This window comes from Pezoporus occidentalis, unplaced genomic scaffold (assembly GCF_034315485.1).
Source record: "Pezoporus occidentalis ecotype Australia unplaced genomic scaffold, CSIRO_AGI_Poc_V1 ctg171, whole genome shotgun sequence".
Taxonomy (NCBI): Eukaryota; Metazoa; Chordata; class Aves; order Psittaciformes; family Psittacidae; genus Pezoporus; species Pezoporus occidentalis.
Window position 1 is genome coordinate 1,607,754 of NW_026913543.1, and position 24,147 is coordinate 1,631,900.

Sequence of the window (24,147 nt, forward strand, 5' to 3'; positions counted from 1 at the left end):
GCTTTAGCTCTGCCTCTTTCTTTCTGACTCATTTTAACTATCTGAGGAGAAGCTCTCAGTTGCTGGCCCCATCAATTAGTTTGACAAGACCCTTCCTGCTCTCACTTACTTTAGTTTGCTTTTGAAATGTTTCTCTTTGGTACAACTGCAAATGTGCACATGTAGTTCAAAAACAACCACAGCACCCAAAGTACGGCTATGAAACTGGGTACGTCTGAGTTGAAAGGTGCCACAATAACTCTTATTAACACTGTGAAATCTGTGAGTTTACTCTGAAGGTGTAAAATTAGACCCAAGTCTTCCTCATCACATGTGCTTGATTGTGTAGGTACCTGAGAGTTAACAGTATTGCAGCCAAATGTGGCCTGGATGCAACAGGACTATTTCTGTGAGCAGGTTTGGGCCTTTGATGTTAGTCAAACAAAACACTTGAAAAAAGAAAAGTAATTCATAATACATTTTCCAGACAAAATAAGAAAAAAAGTTCAAATCAGATAATCCCTGAGGTGTTTCATATTAACTTTGAAAGGCAGGAAATTGGCATATTTTATATTGATGGGAGCAGCTCAGGAAACACAAAGTGAAGCCTATGAATAATGAAAAATGTTAATGTTTCTTATTCTAAAGAGGGATCTGCACCTGACAGATTGTTTTTACTCTCTCAACGTTAACAGAGGCACTGAAAAAAGATTACCAGGTTAGTATTCTTCCCCATCATGTTACAGGAGACTTTACTCCAAGGCTGCTCTTTAAGCACCACAGGCAGACCACGAAATTTCTACAGATTCTGGAAAAGTGTTGTTATGATTTCTGCAGCATACAGAATGGCAGTGATGAAAAGCAAAGGAGAATCATGGCATTCCAGAGATGCTACAGCATAACTGAACAAAACCGTCTAAATTTCACAAAAATTCTAAAAAAGGAAAAAGTCAACAGCAGATACAGTCTGCCTTGAGCTTGTCTGTGTAATAAAACTGTCCTAAGTTACACCAGTGCAAGCAAGAGAAGGAGAAAGAGTAATAATTTGACTAAGACAGGCTTGGAAGGAAATTGGCTGCTAATTGAAATAATAAAAACTAGATCCAGGACTGTAACTTTTAGTCACTTACGTAAGGTTGTTGTATGACAGGAGGAATAAATGTCACAAGACAAGACCTATATTTGGGATGTTTTTAGAGAAATAATTCATAAAGATTAACCTTACTATCATAGGACATCATGAAAACAGGAAAAGTGAGAAAATAATTTCACTGATAGTTAAAAAAGAAAATAAAAAGGGAAATTCTGAACAGCTAGTTTTCAATACAACTTCAGTTTTACTTAGGTTAAAGGAAACCCTATATCTATACCCAGAACCTGTGTTTTATCTCTCATTACTAAATGCAATTATTCTGGATACCTTGACTTGCAACAGATGAGGTCTGACTCTCTGACATTTATATTTATATTTCTGATGAAAATGTGATTTTTCTGAATCATTTTTAAAGCCATAAAGATTATACTGTAAAGGTCACATCCAAAGTTTTGGTTTACCTTTTACGAACATAGAATGCAAGAAACAAAAACTGAATAAGAAGCCTTTTCATGGCTTTTGTTAAATTGCAGTGACCAGTTTTCATTTTCACCTCCATTTCTCATCTGTAGAGTTTCCACCTAATTGGTCCCTTCCTCAGCAGACAAGTGAATCAAAGTAAAAATAATTCTAGCTGTGGGTATTTAGTTTCATTGCCTAAGCCAAGGCACATGGGGAAATAAAAAAATGGCAAGAGGGATAGGAATAAAATTGAACATGAAACCAATATTTTAAGAAAAGGAATATACCTGGATTATTTATTTTAAAAAATTTGATAGCAACCCTTTAAAATTTAATAGTATGAATAGGTAAAAAGTAGACAAGTAATGAAATATGTAAATATTTAAAGCCCAGTGAGCATGTAGCATGTTTTTGTTTCAGTGACTTTTGCATTCCAAAAGCTAGAGTTGTATGGAAGTAGGTGACAAGAACCCATTACCAAAAGATGAAAATATCCAGGCATTTACCTCTTCTGAACTGGTTGTCCCTCCATCACTGACTAAAATGACAATGGATTATAGGGCTCCTAACTGGGTTCCTGTTTGAGGCATTAATTCAATATGAAAAAACACAAGAGCCAAAATATGCAAGGTTTGATATAAGGATATTCTTTACAACACTAAACCAAACCCAGACATTTCAGAAACTCTACCAACGTTTTTGAAATGCCCACATCTCTAAGGTAGATTTCTGCTTGTTCTTTTCTATGTGAAGTGATTGTCTCTTGCAAGTCAATTTTTCCTTTAAGGCCTGAGAAACATGAACAAGGTCTCCATGGACCAGAGATCAGAGCAGACAGTAAACAAGTCAGTGCTCTCAGCCCTGTCACCGTGGTTTTCTAGGAAAGAGCTTTTGCTTGCTTTTCAGAGGCACATCTGTCTTAGAAGATCTAGTGGGACTTCCTTTCTATTTAACAATCATAATAAGTGCATATCCCATGAATAATTAAAACCTACTCAGCTTTATATATATATTTTTATATTTTATCATCAGCATCCATTTTTCCCAATTTCTCCTTTCCAGTTTATACTTTCTCTCTATATCCATCGAAGTAATGGATCTTCTTGGTGCCCACTTTTCCCAGCCCGGACAATGAGAGCAGACCCTGAGGCTGTAGCACTGGCAGGTCACTCCAATCAAACTCTGAAATAGGTTTAAGGTATGATCCCCTGTTTCTAGATTTAAAAATGAGAAAAACCCATTTGACAAAACTAGTGCAATGAATAAACATTACAAGATTTCTGACAGTTAGATTGAGGTTTAGCTACAATTAATGTTATAAAAGAAACAAAAGCAATGGTATGTATATTTTTAATTAAAAAGCATGTTAGAGAGTTCAATGTAGCATTCCCCTGAGTACCATATAAGCTACAAAGCTTAGCAGTAAAGCACAAAATAAATTCCAGAATTTCAAAGTGCCCAAATTTAAATGTCATTTTTCATTGCCTAAGTTCAATGAAAACAATGAAAGGATGTGACTTTTGTTCTAAAGATAGATCAGGCAGATTTGTGTTTTTCTGCAGCTTGTAGATTTGTTAACTTGAAGCACAACAGTATCAGCTTGATCCTATGTATGCTGTTACTGCAAGGACCAGTTTCAGTCTCTGATTTTCCTATGAAACCACAGGAAATCAATACGTAGCAGCAGCACGATAGAAAACTAAACCACTCCATGACAATTCATTACTTGTCACAAACCATGGGGGAAAATCTCTTTCTGGAACATGCCACTGCTCAGCCTCTTGCATGTTTATGCTCGTGACTCTTTATCTGTGTAACAGGTTGCAGAAATGGAGGGGAGGAAGCACAGTGTGGTCTGTCGTAACATTACAGGATAGAAACTAAGTCCAGAGTGTATGAAGATGTACTGTGATAAGATCTAGTTTGCATTTCTATTTCAGTAAGTCTTTAAATGCCTTAAAAAGAAAAAGTTTGTGTTATAACAAGAAACTACTTTGCTACACTTCCCCCCTAAAAAAAAGAAATCCCAGAAAAAAAGAAAAAAAGCTATTTTAGCCAACCTTTAGTAATCCACTTTTTTTTTTTTTTTTAATAAATAAGAGAGTATTGGACAAATTTGCCTCTTGCCTTCTGTGAAACGCATATGTAAGGATCACAAGGATTTCTCTTTAGAGCACTGCTGACCTCTTATCCTTGCTTCTGGTCATTTAGGATTGCTGCTGCTGAAAGGTTCCTGAAAGGGTTTTCTGCTTTCTGCAGCAGGGGGGGATCAGCATATCTTTAAATGGAGGAGAGTGGGGACAGGCAATAGACATGCTACATTCTCATGAATAATGAAGGAAAATTAAGATGGGACAGCATAAAACAGTTAACTTGATTCTAAATGCTATTTCTTATGTGTAAGTTTATTTATGTGCACAAGCAGGCCAGCATAGACACTGCTGAAATTTGGAGGAGGTCTTTTTCATTATTCCAGAAAGATATATTCCCCTTGGGAACATCTTCATTAACCCAGAGAACAGGACATTTTATTTGTCGAGACCGTGCTCAATGCTATCTCAGACCAACCATGTCAGCTTCCCAGCTGAGGACAAAGGCTACAGCCTCAGTTAACAGTTGGTAATTCTGATAAAAATTGCCATTTTAAATCCTATCTCCACAAAACATCTCAAACCAGACATTTTTTATTTATCTTACCTTGCTCTTTAGTTTATATTCTATGGAGAAAAGCAGTGACTTTAAGGGCTCACATCATCTGACATGTCCTTATGGGGTTCTCAGACCTGCTCACCTCTACTCAATGCTTTTAAAGAGAACTCCAGATGACTAGCTCAGGTGTAGCCTTTTCTATCAAGACATCTGCACTGGGGTTGATGTATCCTACCTTGTAAATAATAAGATAGCTCTTTGATTTTGATTAATGTGGCATAAGTGACTTTAATTTGAGAGCACAGGATTTCACATTCATGTAGGTGTGGCATAAATATTGTGGCTATGCTATTTCTTCATCTCTTATTGAATCACAGGGATTTAAACTAATACTTTCTATTTTTCTATAATTTCCCAACAGCTTTTATAGCATTAGTTAACCCTCATTTTAACCACAGCAGTGATTTTTGTGACCTTTGCAATTGCAAACAATTCATCACAAATAAGAAGAGACATTTGTACTGAGCAAGTCAGCAGGCAGTCTTTGAGATACTCACTGCCTTTTGCAAAGTAAATTACTCCTAGTTCTCGCAATGGCTATCCCTGCGTCAGTAGCGGTGACTACAGGGCTAGTAAACCTGAGGAGAATATGTAAAACCGAGGCACATGGAGAATAACTGTCTGAGGCTCACAATAGACTGAAGTAGAATTAAACTTAATTTCTGAGTCTCAATCTTGGATTCCAAGAAGAAAATAAGCTACCTTTTCTTAGACACCTGAGTGGTTGACCTGTGTAACCTAACTGTGGATGTTACCAGAACACCTTGGGACCATCTTCTGCAGGCAGAAGAGAAACCCAGTAAACAATCATATTAACATGAAATTAAAAGTCAGTTCCTTTCAGCAGCCAGAGCAGTACTCCACCTACTGCCAGAATGGGTATTAAACAACAAAGTATTATCAAAGAAGTCCTGCTTCCTTTGCTTTTCTTTGTGAGAAAATCAAGCCTGTGTTGGAGTCTTAAACATTTTCATGCATTTTCAGCACTCACCACTAGTTCGAAGGCTTTACAGAAGCTAGTTGTTTAGCACTGCCTCAAAATCCTTCTTCCTGCCTTAGGAATTGGAGGTACTGACTATCCAGTCAGCACAAAGCTGTAGAACAGCTACATAGTTCTGATTGTGTGCAACAGCATGGCAGTGATCCAGTAATCCCAATGTTATTCAGAGGAAAGAGCATGACATACTTCAAGGACAATAAATACATTAAAATAATCCACGATCTGTTTGGAATTGATAGCCAAAAGTAGAGCAAATAAATATTAAAGGTTTCAAAGAGCTGCAAAACCAGTTCTACTGTTAATACAGTTCTGTTTCCCACGTAAGTAGATGTTTGCCTATATACCAGTTCTGTCTTTCTAGGCCAAAATCTGGATTAAACCCCTGCTCTGATCAGAGCAGTGTTTTACATCTACTTTTATCACAGCTCTTTCTTCTTCCATGGTGACTAAGATGGGTGTGGAACAGCTTTATTTGTTTTAATCTGTGCTAGTTTTTTGGGTAGGGTGACATGATTTGAAGTCATGGTTGCCACAGACATGAGGGTTTCATATGCATTGCTCCTGAGTCAGCTTCTGCATGCCTGGCACGTGCCGTGGTGACAAGTCTTTATGCAGGATGACCACAAGTCCCCTCAGATTTAGAAATAAGGTTGAGATTTTCCAAACTGACTAATTTTGTAAAGTTTTATGTGGAATTAAAGGCACATTGGGTGCATAATTCTTGACTGATATCAAGAATTTTAGCTTGGATCCTCAGATACACCGGTGACTATGTAATAAAGTAACTCTGAAGAGCAAAGAAGTAAATGTACCCATTGTGGGGTGGGCTATCTAAAACCTGAAAATAAAAGAAACACCAATCTTTGGGAAATAAAAAATAAATGAGCATTTGAGCTGTTGCATGTACCTTCTATGATCTGACTCGGGACTTTTAACCTTTGACAAGGTGGCTGTTCACAGCTGTATGTACCAGCATGTACCTGTGAGCTATGTGCCTGTGCTATTTATTACAATGGGTAGTAAGAAACTACGCTTTCCACATTATAACGTATAAGCTACTCTGACACCCGCATAATGCAACTGCCTGAAAATAACCCAGTGTTGATTACAAATAGAAATCTTTCACACATATTTGTAAACTTTGCCAAAATAGATCAATGGCTATATAAATCCTGAAGGCCAACTTTAATCAGAGAAGTGTTAGTTCTGGACTTGGATTATTTTCTTTCTTGGCCACTTCTCTAGACTCTTTCAAGTAATACTGTCTGGCTGTCATTTGTATAGAAATGATAGAATCCCAGACTGGTTTGGGTTGGAAGGAACCTTAAAATCTCATCCAGTTCCAACCCCCTGCCAGGGGCAGGGACACCCTCCACTAGAGCAGGTTGCTCCAAGCCCTGTCTGACCTGGCCTTGAACATATATATTAGTGTATGTTCATATATAACATAAATATATACATACATATATATATATATATATATATATATATATATATATATAAAGCCAATCCATCAGGATAGCTTTACACAGATAACCACAAGACAACACCAGTCATGCTACCAAATCAGTGCTTTCCTTTTTCCCTCCAGTCTTCTGGGAAGAAGTATGTGTTACTCTGTGCCTTTATTTTCTGTCTAACATACAATACCTCTGAAGCAGCAATCACACCCTTTATACATGCCAGCTTTGCTAACCGACATAAGCTGCCCAAATAAGTTCCACGCCTAAAAATACAACCCCCTGAGGCAAGCACAGGGTTTAACAAAGGTGCAGCGCAGGGACAGAGGCCGCTGCCATGTCTGATGGCGACGGTTTCCCCCAGGAGCCCGGGCCTCGCAGCACGCAGTGGATGCGGTTTGGGCAGCTGAAGCCTTCCTCGGAAGCTCAGAGCCCCCAGGCCGCCCTGTGCCACCTCGCCGGGGTAAAGGGCCAGAGCGGAGCCCCGGGGCTGTTCCCGGGCGAGCCACGAGAGGGAGATGCAGAACGCGGCACGGGCGGCGGCCACGGGGCTGGGGGCAAACGGCGGCGGGGGAAGGTCCCGCAGCAGCGCGGGCCGCTGGAGGCAGGCGAAGCTCTGCTGCAGCACGCTACGGACACGGCTTTGCGAGAGATTTTGTGAAGAATTACCGCCCGTGCTCGCAGCACACACCTTGCCGTAAACTCTTAAACCGATCGCTTGCTTACCAGTTTAAAAAACTTCCTCAGGTTTGCTTTGGGGGTTTTACTTTCTTCCCTTCTGGGTTTCACTTCTGCAGCTTCTGGGTTCTTAGTGTCATCCTTGTCAGGAGCCGCGGGTTCTGAAGACAAGTCTGCTTTCTCATTGCTTACCATCTCCGCTTCTTCCGATGTGTTCTGGGGTTGGGTTTTTGGTAAATAGTAAGAAAGTGGGGAAAAATAAAATATAATAAAATTCAGGCCTAATCAGTGAGGTTTTGTTTTTTAAAAGAGGTTACAAGTGAAGTCCTGCAGCAAGGCAGTCTGTTGGTATATCACACGTGTGGCACGAAAGCATTATCAGCTTCACTCTATCTGTATGTCTCTTCAGGAACTCTATTCATCCCTGTTGAAAATGGCATTTATATAGGTTGGTGGGATTCTAAGCTCTTGTTTATTCTGAAGAAATAGGCTTTCCTGAGTTGCAGTGCCAGATCCCAAACACAGTGATTAATCTTTGATTACAGCTGAAAATATAAATGAAATCACATACAGTAATATGTTCCCTGAGTAGATACCACTCGGGCAAAACTGAGAAGGATCACACCCAGGATCTTGCGCACAGGCACACAAATGGGATTAAGTAAAACACACCATGGACACTGTTAAAACTGTTTAGCACCCTTCTTGGTGATACACAGAACATACCAGCCACAGCGTTCCCAGGCTGGCTGCATTCACGTTAGCTGCTATTCCCACTTGTAAAGATATAAATGACTTCTTGAGGTACAAGGTAGTTAAGTAGCTCATCAGTTACTTCACCTAATCCCATGGGTCACAGTCGCCCTCTTTGATAGTGCTGACCCTCATTTGAGTTCAAGAAAAGCCGGTGGGTATTCAGCAATGTTGCCTCTATAGAAGGATTTTGGGTCCCACTGAGCCTTTGTGAATTACTGGAAAGTTCCTTCTATTAAAACAGCACTTCAACCAGAGGCATGTGGTGTGTACATTCCTCTGAAATATGGATCCCCATAAGATTTATTGATTAATCTCCTGCACGTTTCATTCCACAGCCCTCTCAAGGCTATCCTGGGAACGCTGAACGTGTTTAACTGGACGAGACCTGTGCAGAGCAGAATACGTGAGCAGGAGGCACGTTGCTGCTGTAGGAGGTGGAGGCACGACTGGGCAGGAGGCTGCACAGGCATTTCCTTAGCTGACTACACTGCCCTGGTAAATAACATTCTTCTGTGCCCTCAAGAACCACTAATTAATTCCCATGCCACTGTAACTGTGTAAAGACATACCTTCCCTTCTGCCATAAACAGAAGCTATTATGCTAATAACAAGGTAATTTGACCTGGAGCAAGCCCTTGATCATTTTGCAGCCTATTACAGAAAGGTGCAGAACATTATAAAAGCAGGATATGTTATAACCTATGCCTCCAATACGGAATCAAACAGAAGCAGTTACCCTAGGTATTGGCATTTCAACACATACTGCTGCTTAAAAATACAGCACAGTTACAGCTGAAGCATATATTATGGTTACTATAGGAAAGAACTGCTGTAAATAAATATCAGAATGATAGCTCACAATTTGTACATGTACTTACAGGAACTCACGTGTAAATTCATACTTGTAGATCAGATTAATTTTAGCCACATGAACATGAAAACAATTTAAAAGGTAATACCAAAGATTCACCCCAGCCCCAGACACTGACTCTTGAGAGTGGTGAAAAAGGGATGCTCTTCCAGCATCCATATAGTACTACTGCCCTCATGTACTTTTCTAGTTGTCTTCAACTTGGTAATTCCCATATAGTATCTTTGGTTTAATAGCCCTTGATGGATTTTTTCCTACAGAAATTTAGCTAAACAATTTCCGAGTTGATGAAATTCCTGGTATCCAGCAGCACCCTGTGGCAGAAGATCCAACAGCTAAAATATGGTTTTTATTTTGTTTGTTTGTTTTGAAAAGTAGTTTATTTCTGTCACCAAATAATTTTATTTGATAGTCTCCTTTTATTTTGAGCAATGACTGATCTTTCCTGTTCACCTTTTATGTTACAGTAGTCATTCTGTATGCTCTTGTCATCTTCCTTTGAACTAATTTATGTAAGTTCTTTATAGAGAAGCCATTCAATACATTTATGCATTTTTCTCTCAGTAGCATACCTTTTAGTTCTGTTTGAGTTGAAGGGGACCCCACATGCAACATGGGGACTCCCCATGAACTTCTACAGCAGCATGAAAGATTTTGCTTTGTTCTTCACTCCTCTTTTGTGGAAGAAATGAACATTTTGGGGGTAGGGTAGAGGAAGAAAATTATGAGGGAATAAATATGCCTTGTCTCTGGCTGCCTGAGATGACTGCAGCGCAGCCTGCTTCCCCCTGGAATTGCAGATTTAATTTATATTTATGAACATCTTTGAGATAATCAATCTATAATAATTTTAATCTATATTTCTGCCTATTCATACATACATATAATCAATTCACCATCTATTTGCTTGAAGGAAATGATTCATTGCATGAGTTGAAACAGTGGCTCAATAAAGCAGCAACCTTGCTTCTAGGAGCTCATCATTCAAAGATCACAGTTTGGGATCATATTACTGCTGCACTGTTACAGCTGCAACCCAAATGAGTTTTGTCTCTCAAGCTATGCCTATGCAATGTTAGTGACACTGCTGATAACAAATGCGTCCTGGGGCAAAATGCCAAACTCTGAAAAACACTGTCTATTGAAATAAAGAGCTAAGTGATAGTCAACTATTCAGAGAGATTAATCAATCAGTGACTTTTTGTACTTTTTTCCATAGGAAGCTTTAGGAAAGTTTAAATCCTGTTTTAGAATACCTCATTTTTACCCTTTTTTCTTTTTTTTAAACTTAGATATCGACTATATTTTTGCAGTTACTTTAACTTGATAGTATTAGACATATCCAAATTATCACTGAAGTTACAGATTATCTTGTTCGAGATCTTAGCCTTGCTATTAAAAAAGTTACGATAAATTTCTTATCATTATCTCCAGGAATCATTCTCGTATACCCATCTCCTTCTGTAAGACTGGATTAATTGATGCTGAAGATTTTCTTATATGGTTCTATGGGTTTTGTGATCTCAAAGATACCTCTGGAGGCGTAGTCTAACCTCCTGAGAAACTTGTCAAGTCAAGCTTTTGGTATCTGCAGGACTGGAGGTTCCACAGCTTGTGTGCAATCGCATCAGGGTATTCAGACATGCTGGGACAAACAGAAACTCTAGAGACATCACAAAATCCTCTCAAATAAGACTGACCAAGGTGTCAGGCTCTTGGAGACTGATGATACATAATTGTGGTATATCGCATACTTTTGAGAGGCAGAGAAGGTATAGTCTCTCAGTAGGTGGGAAAACCCCTGCCAGTATAGAAGGTTTTCTGACATACTTTGAAGAACAGAGTTTTTAATCTTCGTTCCTGTTTCCCCTGAGAAACTAGAAGAAATATTTCCATTTGTGTGTTCAAGAAAACCACCAAGGTGTTTCTGGCAGGAATTGAAAGTCTAATAGGAAGAGCCTGACAAAGATGAAGTCAGTAAACTTCAAATGATGTTACATTAACCTAAACTGTTCTATAGAGCAGTGGGCTCAGTTTCTTCATTTCACATGGGAGAAAACCAAAAGTTTATCAACTTTTGTGACTAGTTTTGGGAAGAAAATGCAATTTGTTTATAATAATAATTTACAAACAGCTTTGTGAGTCTTTGATACATGAATGTTCTCATTAAAGCAAGTTATCTCTTTATAACTATAAACTACATCAACTGAGGTTGCTGCATTCATGGGCCCAAATTCCGCCTCCAGTTTCCTTAGACGTGGATTGTAAGAAACTCGACTTAAGTCAGCAGTTGTTGCTGTTATGCACCACAGAGACAGAAGTGCTGTTGGGTTATTTTATTTTTCTTCTTTTAAAGGCACTCTGCCAAGCTTAGAAAACATTTCAAGATACATTTGTTTGAAGGAAGATGAGCGCCATCCTTTGTTCTCCCTATTACAGAGCTAGCTTTGTTTTCTTTTCCAAAGTAATATTTATCTGTATTAGTGGTGTTCTAGAAGAGTTTTACTAGGCTCTTTATTTCACTATGTTTGCAAAACATTCTTCCATCTCTTAAATGACAGTGGTCCTAATTTAATCTCAGTAATAAGCTTACTTAAAATGTGGTGAAAAGTTTGTGTCTAGTCTTTAAGTCATCTTCTGGTTCTTAAAAATCCTCTTATAGTTTTGTAAAACTGCTACTATAGCATTTTCTTATCTAGGTTCTTGACCATATAAATAGTTGCCTGATGAGAGTGTAACTTATTTTGTAACCCAGATAACTTTGATAGGAGTTTTCCTTTTGCTTGGTGTATCTTTCCTCAAAATTGATGTAAACACTATACCCTACTTTGATCTTGTGCTGGAGTCTGAACTGGCACACTCCGCTATGTTTCATTAGACACAAGGAACAGTTCATGTTTTCCTGGGTCATACCGTCTTTATGAAGCAGCTTTACTTTTATCTTAAAAATATATAGGAGAGATGACCTTATGTTCAAGAAATTTCCACTTAAAAGGGCAGTCATGCTTGAGATCTGTTCCTGCCGCTTACAGACTCACAGGCAGGAAGCAGGGAGGGTTAGAAAGGCTTTAACCCACCTTCCTGCCCTCCTTTGCCAAAGGAAAGAGGTTGCTGCAGTTAAGGTAGCTCTGCTTTAGCTGTGAACATGCTTTCAGTCTTCTACCCTAAAGCCCCCTGTGACCTGCGGCTGCTGCCTGAAGGTGCCACTCAGCAGATCTTGAGTTATAACAGCTCAGACTATTAACCAATTAGTGTTAACCACAGTTAAACCACACTGGTCTGTAAACAGCCCAGGAGCTAACTCACAAATCCTACTGGTTTTATTCACTGGGTTGAGGGCCCTCCCTGATGCCAGGAAGGTAGCTATGTCAGTACTCAGATTGTGAAATGGTCCCCAAAAGCCCATTGCTTATTGTCCTCTGCACTCCCATAGCCAGGGGGAATTCTCTTTCAAGTTCCTTCACCCAGCAAAAACCAGCCAGAATCCCCTTTTCTCCTGCCTGGCAGGTGGTATATTCCAGGATAAGAGCAGAAACTTAGTAACTCATGGGTCATTTTAACATTTATCCTATACATTCCACCCAGGTATTTATCTTTGCCTTCCTATGGCAGAGTATGGTTGCAGACTCAGCAAAAAAAGGTGTTATTATGCTTCACTTAATAGCTAACCAGTTTGATGTTTGTATGATCAGTACATAAATACCCCTCAGTAAAAAGGCAGTGATTTTTCTGCATTTGTATGGCAACAAAATTGCAACAGGTTAAAATTACACTCCTTGAAAAAAATACCTGTTTTTAAAAGATAATTCCCAGAGCAGTCTAAATAATACTCCTTCAGTCACCTTCCTCCATTTACTGGTATGCTTGGATCAGATATAAATGAAGCATCACGTTTTTCTGCCCAGATCAAATATCTACAAGGTTTTGAAACCAGGTTTCCAACACAAATATTGGAAATTACTAACTCTAATTTTCTATTAATATTACTTAGTATTTACAAAAAAAAAAAAAAGAATGTTACCATGACAAACATTTGGGTAACAGTTATGAAAATTCTTGAAATTCAGGAAATGGGGCAAGCACAAAGTGGTTTCCATCTAAGGAGCTGAATTAGGATTTTTTTCTTCCCCCTTTTACATATTTATTCATCTGTAGTCAGAGCAACAGCATTAACTGCAGTGTGTTGACAGGCACTTCATTAGCTTTACTTTGAAGTGGAAGCTCATGAGAAGGTAGACGTTTAAGAGACTGCCTGGAAAGAGAGACGCTGGATCTAAATCCCACATCTATTGAGTGTTTTGATTGCTATTTGTTATTTCAAAAGAAAAGCCACACGTGACTGAATTGTACACCTATTTGAAACAGTCACTAGCTTCGATTCTCTATCTTAGCAAAAGGGCAGTACATTAAATGTGCCAGAAAGAAAGATCACTGCAGAAAAAGAAGACAGGTCTTCGAACCAAGCTGGGTTTGAGGCTGACCTGTAGTCTAAGGACTTTTTTTTCCTCCGCATTTATCCTTGGGTTTTTTTTTTTTGCTCCGAGCTGACTGGGTCACCAAGGTCTTTCATCAAAGGAAATAGAATATTATTCTCTGTCAAGAAAATCCAGTAAAGCAGCATCAGCCTTTTATAGGTAAAGATTCAATGCTCAAGCAGGTAGGTATTTTTGGGGGGTTTTAAGTTCACAGAATGGTTTGTGTTGGAAGGGACGTTAAAGCTCATGCAGTTCCAACCCCCTGCCATGGGCAGGGACACCTTCCACTAGAGCAGATGCTCCAAGCCCCTTCCAACCTGGCCTTGAACACTGCCAGGGATGGGGCAGCCACAGCTTCTCTGGGAACCCCCCGCCAGCGCCTCAGCACCCTCACAGGGAAAAGCTTCTGCCTAAGAGCTCATCTCAGTCTCCCCTCTGGCAGGTTAAAGCCGTTCTCCTTGTCCTGTCCCTACAGGCCCTTGTCCAAAGCCCCTCTCCAGGTTTCCTGCAGCCCCTTCAGGCACTGGAGCTGCTCTAAGGTCTCCCCTTAAGGAGCCTTCTCCAGGCTGAACCAGCCCAGCTCTCTCAGCCTGGCTCCAGAGCAGAGCTGCTCCAGCCCTTGCAGCATCTCTATGGCCTTCTCTGGACTCTCTCCAACAGCTCTATGTCCCTCTTATGCTGTTGCCCCAGAGCTGGATCAGACCTGCAGGGGTGGGGGGTGTTCTCCAGAGCACAGCAGAGGGGGAGAATCCCCTCCATGACCTGCTGCTCACGCTCTGGGGATGCATCCCAGCACACAGTTGGTTTCTCGGCTGCAAGCACACATTGTGGAGACCAAATCCAGTTAATTCAGAAAACTTGCAAAAATATTTGCTTTTAGCACAAATCCAGACTCAAGAAATTCTAATGACACAGAAGTGGGTTCATTTTACCCATTTCAGATTTCACATGCTATTGTGATTCAGTGCATTTGCATAAATGATTTAACTAGTCCTTTATAGTTTTGGTAGTAACCAAAACCTGTGGAGTTTTAGAGGGTTCTCTACAACACTTTCCACTGATGGAAGCAGCTGATATTCACTGTGGGCAGAACCTACATTATGAGAAACAATAAAATATCTGTAACTGGATTAGTTTGTATCCATCTTTCAAAATAATGTTCTGAAATCTTACCAAAGCCTTACCAGATCCAGTTTTTTTAAAATCGACTATCACCACCAATTTCTCCTTCACAGGAATTATTTTCACTATTTTTTCCACAGGAATATGTGCCTTTCTCATGTGCTTTTTCTTTTTTAAACGCAAAAGACCTTGTTACTTGATTATAAAATTACTGAACTTCAGACCAGATTTATTGCTCTCAACTTTACACTGAAATTGCATACAACCACCTGCCAGAAGGCCTCTTTTTTTCTTACTTCATCCTGATGTCCAATATACATCCTGCTTCCCATCTCCATTTTCAGATAAGCCAGACTACTTAGAGGAGGAGGTTTCTGGAGCAATAATAACTGTATAAAGCCCTTCCCTCTCCAGCTCTTCACAACTTTCCTCTCATTCTACACACCTGATTTGCCCAGTTCCACAGGAAATTAAGTCCCAAGTAACAAATGTCTCAAGCTTAGACTGTTTTCAAACATGTTTACTCTAAATAGCTAAATACCTTCCTTTCTTAAAATCTAAGTAACATACTCAAACCATATCTCCACTAATGCTGTTGAGCAGGGAAAATAACAGCTAAAGAAGCTGCAGGGCTAGTTGCTCAGTCAGCATCTGTGTGTTTGGAAACAGTTCATTTCTGGGATTTGGACTTGAACAGAAGCCCAGGAAAGCAGTTATTCAACGTGCAGTGATTTTGTAAAGTTTAATACAGCTCTTCTCTTAAATGAAAGAAGAAAAGTATAATCCTTCAGCTTATAAACCATAAGGATCATGGAAACAGGAACCACGTTTTCAAAGTTAGTCCTAATTTTAGTTAAAATCATTATTTAACTTGAGGAAAAATGTGTCTTCCCAAGCAATCAACCTCAGTTCTCAAGCCCAAGGACTGATCCACTCTGGTATGGAACTTTTTCTGTTGGGAAAGAATAGAGCCACCAGATTTTCAGATTCCAGGTTTTCAGACCTTGATGAAACCTAAAGCAAACAGTTCTCCTAAAAATGAAATGGGTTTTTATAGCTGCATCTATATTAACGATATAATTTGGTAAAGAATGCTATAATTTCTGTGGGTTTTTTTAACAAATGAGTTGAATTGACAGAGAACAACATTCCTGCTTCCATAGTATCATTAAAAAAAAAAAATACCACTGACAGGTTTAAAAGGCTTGTTTACAAGATTTTTCTTCAGCAGTTTATTACTAGCCATGTGCCTACGTGACTGCCCAAACCTCACGTGTTTGTACATGCATGTATTGTTTATGCCCCTCTTCCATTTAGCATATGGGATATGCTCAACTTTGCAGATTTGACAGCTTTACTATATTGACTTAAGAATAACACTAGATGCTGTGTGAAGATGGAGCTGTGGGATGGACCAGCTCTGAAATCCAGACATACCTTTTTCCAAAAGAGCTTGCTCAGCGGCATGGGGGCGGATGATGATCTCTCCTTTATCACCTCTTTGGGGGCATCGCTGGCCACTGCCTGCTGTTGGGCTGCAGCCTCGGGGGCTTTTGTACTCTGCTTAGTTGTCTGTGGCTCTTGAGAGGAAGGGACATTTTTGTCTGATTTTACAGAGGTAACAGGCTGCTGTTCAATGCTCTAGAAGGAATCACGAACACACAGGCTATTGGAAATGTGCAAACAAGATACTGCAGCAAATTCAGGCATCATCTGGTACAAGAGACAAGCACACAGCAGACCACCATTGCACAGGACACACAAGGCAACAAGGTGCAGCTCCTGAGCTTCGAATGAGTGTCTTGAACAGAGGAAGCAGATTACACAGCTACCCACCCTTTGTAACTGAAATGGTTAATTGCTAAAGAAATTAAACACTGTCTTTTAGGCTAAAAATGACAGTGAGAATAAATCCTCTTTAACTGCATTACTCATACAGATAACTTGAATCATCCTACTCACTTTGGTATTAGTTGTCTGTTGGGTCTCTTTTGCAGCCTGAAGGGAAACAAAACACAAAGACAAGTCTGTCTCCAGCAGTGTCAGTGCTCACAGTTACACAGTTCAGGAATTGTCTGTGTCACAGATTATTTTATTTTTAGTGAATGTTTGTGAAAATCCTGGCTCCTGCAACCATGGAAACTGATCTCTAGCATAGGCGAGGCTGCCTGAAGAGACTGCCAGCTCACATCCTTCTACCTGCAGCAGCGTTGCAGCCATGTGTTGAATTGCTTTGTGCTCACACTGCCGTGCTTGCAGCCCTCAATTTGTTCTTTACAACTGTGTGTTTACATATGCATTCCCAGCTTCTTCACGTGAGACACTGTGCAGGGTTTGAAGAGAGATTTCTGAGCTGTGTCTGCATCTGCAACTTCCAGCGCACGCATACGAGCCAGAGCTGGGTCTTTTCCACTTGGGAATTGCATACCAGTCAGGGACGTGCTAACGTCGCCTCTGACACGGGAAGCTTTGCTTTCTGGGATACAAAACATAGGCAGATGGCTGGCTGGAAACGAAGGGCATAGAACAGCAGTGGCTTTATAACTTAAGAGCTGCAGCTCTACAAAGAACAGCTCTGCAGGTGCTGGAGGTTGGTTCAGTCCATCCACTCACACTTTTGTGTGGGAGGTGGGATTTACTCTTTTGTGAAAAGAAATCAATCACAGTGATGGGTCTCCTGATTTCATCAGAATGCACAAAGCCAGGAAGAATCCAGTTTGTTTAAACTCCTTTTTGGCCAGTGATTCATACCAGTATCTGTGGACCCTAGCATCCAGCATAGCTTATACTCAAGACTAGTATCTAAGCCATACAAAAAGGAGCAGCAAGCCACAACCTCAAGTAAATGGGAACCTAGTACCTCTGGGTTTAGGCAGCCTGCCACATGCTTTGTGGATCTCTTGAAAGAATAGGTGAGAATTATTTTGCAGGAGCCAAGAACTTCTTTTTGTGGTTAACTATTAAACAAGGTACAAAGCAAGTGGTAAGTAGTAGTGAGATAGTAATGCCACAAGCCTTCAATACTAATGCTGAAAATAAGTAGTTAACCCTTCTTTTCCAAGTAAGGGCTCCATAATTTGGTACAGTTATACTGCAAAACTGTCATGCAGTGAAAGGCAAATATACATGAATGGGAATAAAAAGAGACAGGGAGCCAACTGTCAAATGCCATCCAAACTCAGTCTTTGAAGTCAAATGGCCAAATCACATTCCAGCAGCTTATGTTATGGTTTATATTAGGATGCACATTGCTGTTTGAAAACAACATTCACAACTTGCTTTAAAGTTAATACTCATGTAAACAACAAGACACTGAAAAACAATGGTTTTGGTAACCTAATAGTCAATCTGTTCTTAACTAAGGTACAGAGAAGTGCATTTTGGAAGACTTGCAGAGAAAGAACTTTCAGAGGACACAGTGAAGTGTTAAAAATTAAATACAAATACATATAAAGTGATAATTTCAAATAAAGAAATTCATTGCCTATTCATCCAGCTGACACATCATGCTGAGGCATTTCAAAAGAAAAGGCATAAACTACTTTTTCTTTAATTTTTACTAGAAGTGATAACTTCAGGGCTTGCCTGTTACATCAGTGCTCCAATTTGGATTTCCACTTTCAATCAACCCTACAAGCCAAGGGTTGGCACCATTCTAATCCATCTCCTTTGTTCTTAATATGTCAGAAATGATACCTCAGTTATTGCTTCTGTATTTTGTATGTGGAAGGAAAGCTGTGAAAATAAGTTTTGAAACAAGAAAACTATTTTGGAAGTAATGACATTTTATGAGACAGATTTTATTGGTGTAAAAAAATCAGTGCCGCCACATTCCTTCAAGATAATGGCCTTCACTCCAGACCAAAAGTCTTTAAAATTCTACCTAAAAGCCTAATGAAAACCAATTGTATCTCTCAACAATTCACTGCAATATTTTTAACTGTTGCAGAAGAGGCTTAGCACCTTGACAAATTCTAGCCAGGTGTGGTTTTTACCAGGAAGCCCCAGCTCATCATGAACAAATCATTCCTGCTTTAATTGTATTAAATATCAAAACTATTAATGTAGTATGTGCAAGATGAGACCTTAACTTTAAGCTGTTGGCTAGAACTGTAGATTTGGAGCCAGTGGCAGGATCATTATTCCTTCAGTAACATGTGGATGACATCTCAAAAATGAAACAGCAGCAAGAACATTTTTGTTTTGAAAATAACTTAAAGAACTCCCTTTGACTCGTGCTCTTGATTATAAAGCCCCCTACTCACCAGAAATTCCATGTGGGTGTGCTGAGGGAGCATTAAATATTAATTACTTTCCTCCCCCAGTGGAAGGGTCTCTGCTTCTGCATTCTTTGGGCTAGAAAGCTACAGTTCTCTGCTTCCCTGCCATAGAACAGCATGGCAGATTATCTTCAGAGAATGCAGAAATGCCCAAATACAGACTTTCAAACAAAAAGTTTTCAGTGATTTCTTTTTAAAGATAAAAGCTAATGTCCTCTGAAACAACCACTTGCACAAAAAGCATTTTGAACAGCTTTAGCGCATCCTCAAAAACCACTTTCCCCCTCCAAACTAAACTTAGAATTCAATCAACAATTACTTATTTTTAGTGAAAAGTAACTGTTTCTGAAGGAAATTCCATGTTCCAATCTTCTCTGTGCCGTATCAGATGCCCCAGTTCACTCAATCACCAGGCAATGTGGACCATAAAGCCTTAATTGTGATTGGACTGAACTATTACACTTGTCCTACAATTGCAAGCACTGTTCATATCTATAGCATTCATTGTTTGTCAGTACCTTTTATTTTAAGTGGCCAAGGAAGTTTAGTCAGCATTAGCAAGTGTAACTGCAAGCAGGTAGTGGGGAAGGTTAGAGGAATCGTTTCAGAATCCTGAATTCACAGATGGTATAAAGAGAAATGCTGCACACGCAGGCTGCTTTCATAATGCATGGCACAGAAATGCTCATGCCAGTAGTTTTCAGAGCACTGCACAGCTGGCCAGATGCCGATTTCAGTTACCAATTAAGTAACTTCACTCTGCGGCAGGAGCCATCTGTTACTGCTCAGGGTTCTGTTCTTGCTAGAGTTTCATACAGACCTTATGCCTAAAGAGTTTACTAAATGTACTGTGTCCTAGCTTGGGACTCTCTGCCTTCTTTTTCTTGGCTCCTTTAGTGTGGGATTCAGGTGCTGTCTTCGGAGCAGGTTGCCCACCATGGCCTTTTTCCGCTTTCGATCCCTTTTGTACAACAGCATTTGAGTACTCAGTGCAAAGTTCTCATTTGGTTCATGGAAGACATTCAAACACTCACATGCAGTATTAAACCCAGACCCTTTTAGCTCTGGACAGCAAATTACGTGATCACTCAGTTCCCCTTAGGCATTTTCATGCAAGTAGTGAAATAAATATAAATGGTACAACAATACAGCTGCCTGAGCATTAAACCACAATTTGCTCCTTAAAATCTCCATTAAATTGAGACCCAAATTCCACAAAGACTGAGACTGAATTTGTAATTTATAATTTTAAAATAGGCAGCTATCTAAGTCTTTGAAAGCACCTTCATTCTTTTTAGTGCAATATTATAGGAACCTTTAAGTGTTTTTCATAGTGCATTATTTAGGTAAAGGGAAGTATGAATATTCATAATATATGCTATCTATATACTTCAAGTTTGCTCTAATGTTCATAAAATTAGTTAGAAATGGAAGTATTCAAAAAAATATTAATTGATACTAAGTGTTGAATGAGTGCTGCTTCTTTTTCATTCCAGTTTAAATAGCTGCAGGAGGCACTTGTTTTTGGGATTCATCACCCACATATTAGAGACTGGATCTCTACAAAAACTAGGCAGCCCAGTGAAAATTCCACTAGAAAGGGTTATAAAATAAAGGAGTATTGATAGATATCTCTATGGAAAAAAGTGTCCACCCTCCAGCTAATTACCTCGTCCCTTTGCAAGTCTCATTCTGTTTTATTTTGCATTTGTACAATGCAGCTTCCATCCAATCGAAAGCTTTAAGCTTTGTTGACAAAAATTTCCAGGAATCGCTAAGTACAAAGAGACCCAAACTCCAAAGAAACAATCAGTCTACAGCATTTACCATGTGAAGTACCAAGCACTGTGGTTGACTGCAACTAATAGGGTAGAAGGTCCAGCATATGTAACACACATGAGCATGTGAAGTTGAGATCTTGGTCTCTAGATGGTTTCATTCAATGCAATTAATAAGCTCCCTACAAAGTGCTTCATACCATGGAGAGGCTGTGGCCAGTGGCATCAAAAATCAGCCATTTTTCCCTGTGGCGCTCTGTACCATTCTCAGTATTCCCAAAGGTACAGTGAAGTGGGAACAAGTCAGGATTTGCGACAGAAGGATCTGGGGCAGATCTAATCCAAATATCATGTTCATTAGTATACACTTGCCAAGGATCAATTAATCCAAGGAAGGATGACTCAACTTACATAAACTCCCCTATTTACAGAAGAAATGACAGTCACTGAGGAAGTGCTTAGGCTGCTGAAAGCATGCATGCCTTTAGCCAGCTGATTAAAGCCAGAGGCATCACTGATGACAGCATGTTGCTACAAAACTCACCAAGCTCAGCTTTGCTGATGCCACAGACCTCTGCGTTTCAGCAGGAAGGAGCATGTTGCCGTGCTTTGCAAGCAAGATTATAAGGATTTATAAGGAAGCTTGTCTGCCCTCTTCACCATGGGAGAGCCTCTGCTGAGACACACTGGGAAAATATCAGCCCTTGTGTGATAAATCCTAGCTTTTCTGTGCTAAAGGGGTGCAGGAGCAGCCAAAATGAAAGCATGACAAGGACTCAAAGACAGTCCCTGTGCAAGCCTAACCACACAAAAACACCCAGAGAGGCTCAGACTACGTGAAGGGGAAAGCCTCACTTAGGAGCATATCTTTACTATTAAGATAGAAGTTATTTCTCAGGGGGGAAATTACCATTATTTCATTATACATAGGAGCTGGAAAATCTGCAGCTTTTCTGTATGGCAGTTGATAAACTACCCTCTTTAACATAGTGAAAATGTCATTCTTTGTATCAAGAAGATAGTGAAGATAAAGGATTCTACAGAAAAGAACTCTCATTTAACCTGTCTATAAAGTTTGCATATCCTGCTGGTCCCCTGGATTTGTTTATCCTCACAGGTGTGAGAAAACCAAACCCAAACAGCCTATTTGTTTGCAAATCACATTACACCCGCACTAACAGGCACCAGTTAATAGAAACACATGGGTGTGCTCGATAAAGTCAGGTATGCAAACAGGACTGGATGCCTCAGGAGTTACCAAAAGCGCTACAAGTCTCACTGAAACCATGCAATTTGATGACCACCTTTTCTGGATATCTGAAGACCTTAGCCCTGGTTAATGATTTCCAGAGCCATTGAGCTATAATTGAGGAGTGATGTGTATCCCCCACACTTCCTGGAAAAGCTGACTTAATTTTAGTACCAGGCCATATAAAAAAAAATGAATGGGACAAGAGATGAAAAATGAGACTGAAAACAAAAATGTTGATGCCTGTAGTGATTTTGGCTACCTAATAGTTGCATGGAAAGACCATTTCCTTTTGTAGGGTTTTATACTTTATGTGTTAATTAAACTTTATCACAGGCATCACAATAACAGCTTTAGTTATTATAGCAATAACAGTGTGCAATGACATATAATCTGGAAGTTCCCTCTTATGCAGTGATATGCCTGTAAGCCATGGAAACACTGGAAGATAGAAGACAGCTTAATACAAATTGTCTCACTTCTGCTTCTGTTGAAGCTATGGTAAGTTTTGGCACTAACAGAACAGGAAAAAAGGGGGAAAGGAGAAGGCTTTAAACACCTATATATTTCCATTTTTAGATACTGTTTTCAACTTATTTTTTATAGTCTAAGCTTTTCTGCTTTATTTTACAAGATTGTTAAATACATCAGATCAATCTGGTATTTTCAATATCTCTAATAGCAAATGAAAGCTACAATAATGAAGTTTCTCTGAATTAGCATGTAAAGGACCAGCACTGCTTATGGACAATAAGAAGGACATTTCTTCTCATTAGTGGAATCCAAGAAGAAATGGTTTATAAAGAGAGAAACAAGAGGCCACACCTGCCCATTGCATGGAGGAGTGGTCTTCAGACTGGTTCTGTACCTGTCCACCCAATACAGATTTCAGTTTCCAGCAGGAACATCACACACTTGCAGTCAGCCCAATGCATTTATTAGAAAAGCAGAGTGTTCAATTCACCCTGCTTAAAACATGAAGCCCTGATCTGCATCTCTGTGTGTAAAGGGAAGAGTCCTGGGCAGCAGTTTTCTGTGGACTCAGGAGGATTTCACTCCAGGGACTACTAGTTTTAAATCAAGGACAAGTCAGAGTAACAACCAAAAATGTTACCAGGTCATCATCAACCTTGCAGAAAATGCTAGTTCAGATGTTGGCTGTAATGCAGGATGTGAAGAAGCGCACTGTTTATGCTCATCTTCCTTTCAAATTTATTCAGGAGGAAAATATTTAAAATTACTTCAAGTGATAACATCAACTGGGCTAAAAGCCAAGACAACGAGGAGGAAATAGAATCAAAAACATCTGGTGAGCAGTGACAGAAAGAGGAATCTGCCTACCTTGTCTTCAGAATCACTTTTGGCTTCAGCTTTGCTTGGGGAGACCTTAAATATATTTGAGAAAAATAATCAGTCTTGTGGAAGATCTGAAAGATCAGGTGCTTGAAACTAGGAGTTTTATTCTAACAAAGGTGAAATAAGCACAAGTACCGCATTCCCCCCCATATGGGGAAGTTTGTAATATAAATATCTGCCAACAAATTAATGGCAAAAATGAAAATATCTGGACCAAAGAAATGTTATTCAAGCTTATACATCCAATTAATCCATAGAAATGAACTTCTAGAGCTATTGAAAAATAAAGTTTCATCATACAGAAAAATTCTTAGGACAGGTGAACACCTCGAGGTCAATGAGTATCTATGCAGAAGTGTAAGTTTCCAGATTAGGTCATCATTTGATCATAACTGCACTGTACCTACACATCTCTCCATCATCTCAAATCATTCTCTAAGGTATCTGGCTTCATTACTTCTCAGTGCCCGTGGATAGTGAACACATTACATTTAGCTCAACGTGTCCACATGGGGTTTTTGTAAGCAATTTAAAGCATAGCCTAGAGATGAAAAGGAAAAGCAAAAGCTTACCAGTGTTTTAAGGAAACTCATGATGGAATTATCTACTGCAGCAGCTGTTTGAGGGCTTTCTTGTTTTCCCTCTGCTGTTTGAGGTTGTTCAGCAGTGAGGCTGTTGACACCTGCTGAGTCCTGCTGTAGGTCTTTTTGGTTGCAGGCATCTATCTCCTATAAAAAAGGGGGCAGAGTTCCCTCAGTCCTAGCTTGCTTAATTTCCAGTGGAATGCAAAAGTAACATTTGTGACTTGCATTATGTTGCCGAGAGTCACAACCCTAATTCCAACCATACTTCTCCAGCCTACGTATTCAGAACAATTGA

The 24,147-nt window shown here is 39.6% G+C and overlaps 1 protein-coding gene across 1 annotated transcript in view; it reads right to left on the reverse strand.

The window, feature by feature from the left end:
* BCAS1 (brain enriched myelin associated protein 1) overlaps positions 1-24,147 on the reverse strand; it is a 52,989-nt gene that overhangs the window by 8,468 nt on the left and 20,374 nt on the right. The window contains exons 6-11 of the mRNA XM_062613963.1: positions 23,841-23,996; positions 23,254-23,298; positions 19,706-19,846; positions 16,568-16,603; positions 16,043-16,246; positions 7,430-7,597 (exon numbers count right to left, since the gene is read on the reverse strand). Coding sequence (XP_062469947.1) covers positions 7,430-7,597; positions 16,043-16,246; positions 16,568-16,603; positions 19,706-19,846; positions 23,254-23,298; positions 23,841-23,996 — 750 coding nt within the window. The remainder of the gene's footprint in view (positions 1-7,429; positions 7,598-16,042; positions 16,247-16,567; positions 16,604-19,705; positions 19,847-23,253; positions 23,299-23,840; positions 23,997-24,147) is intronic.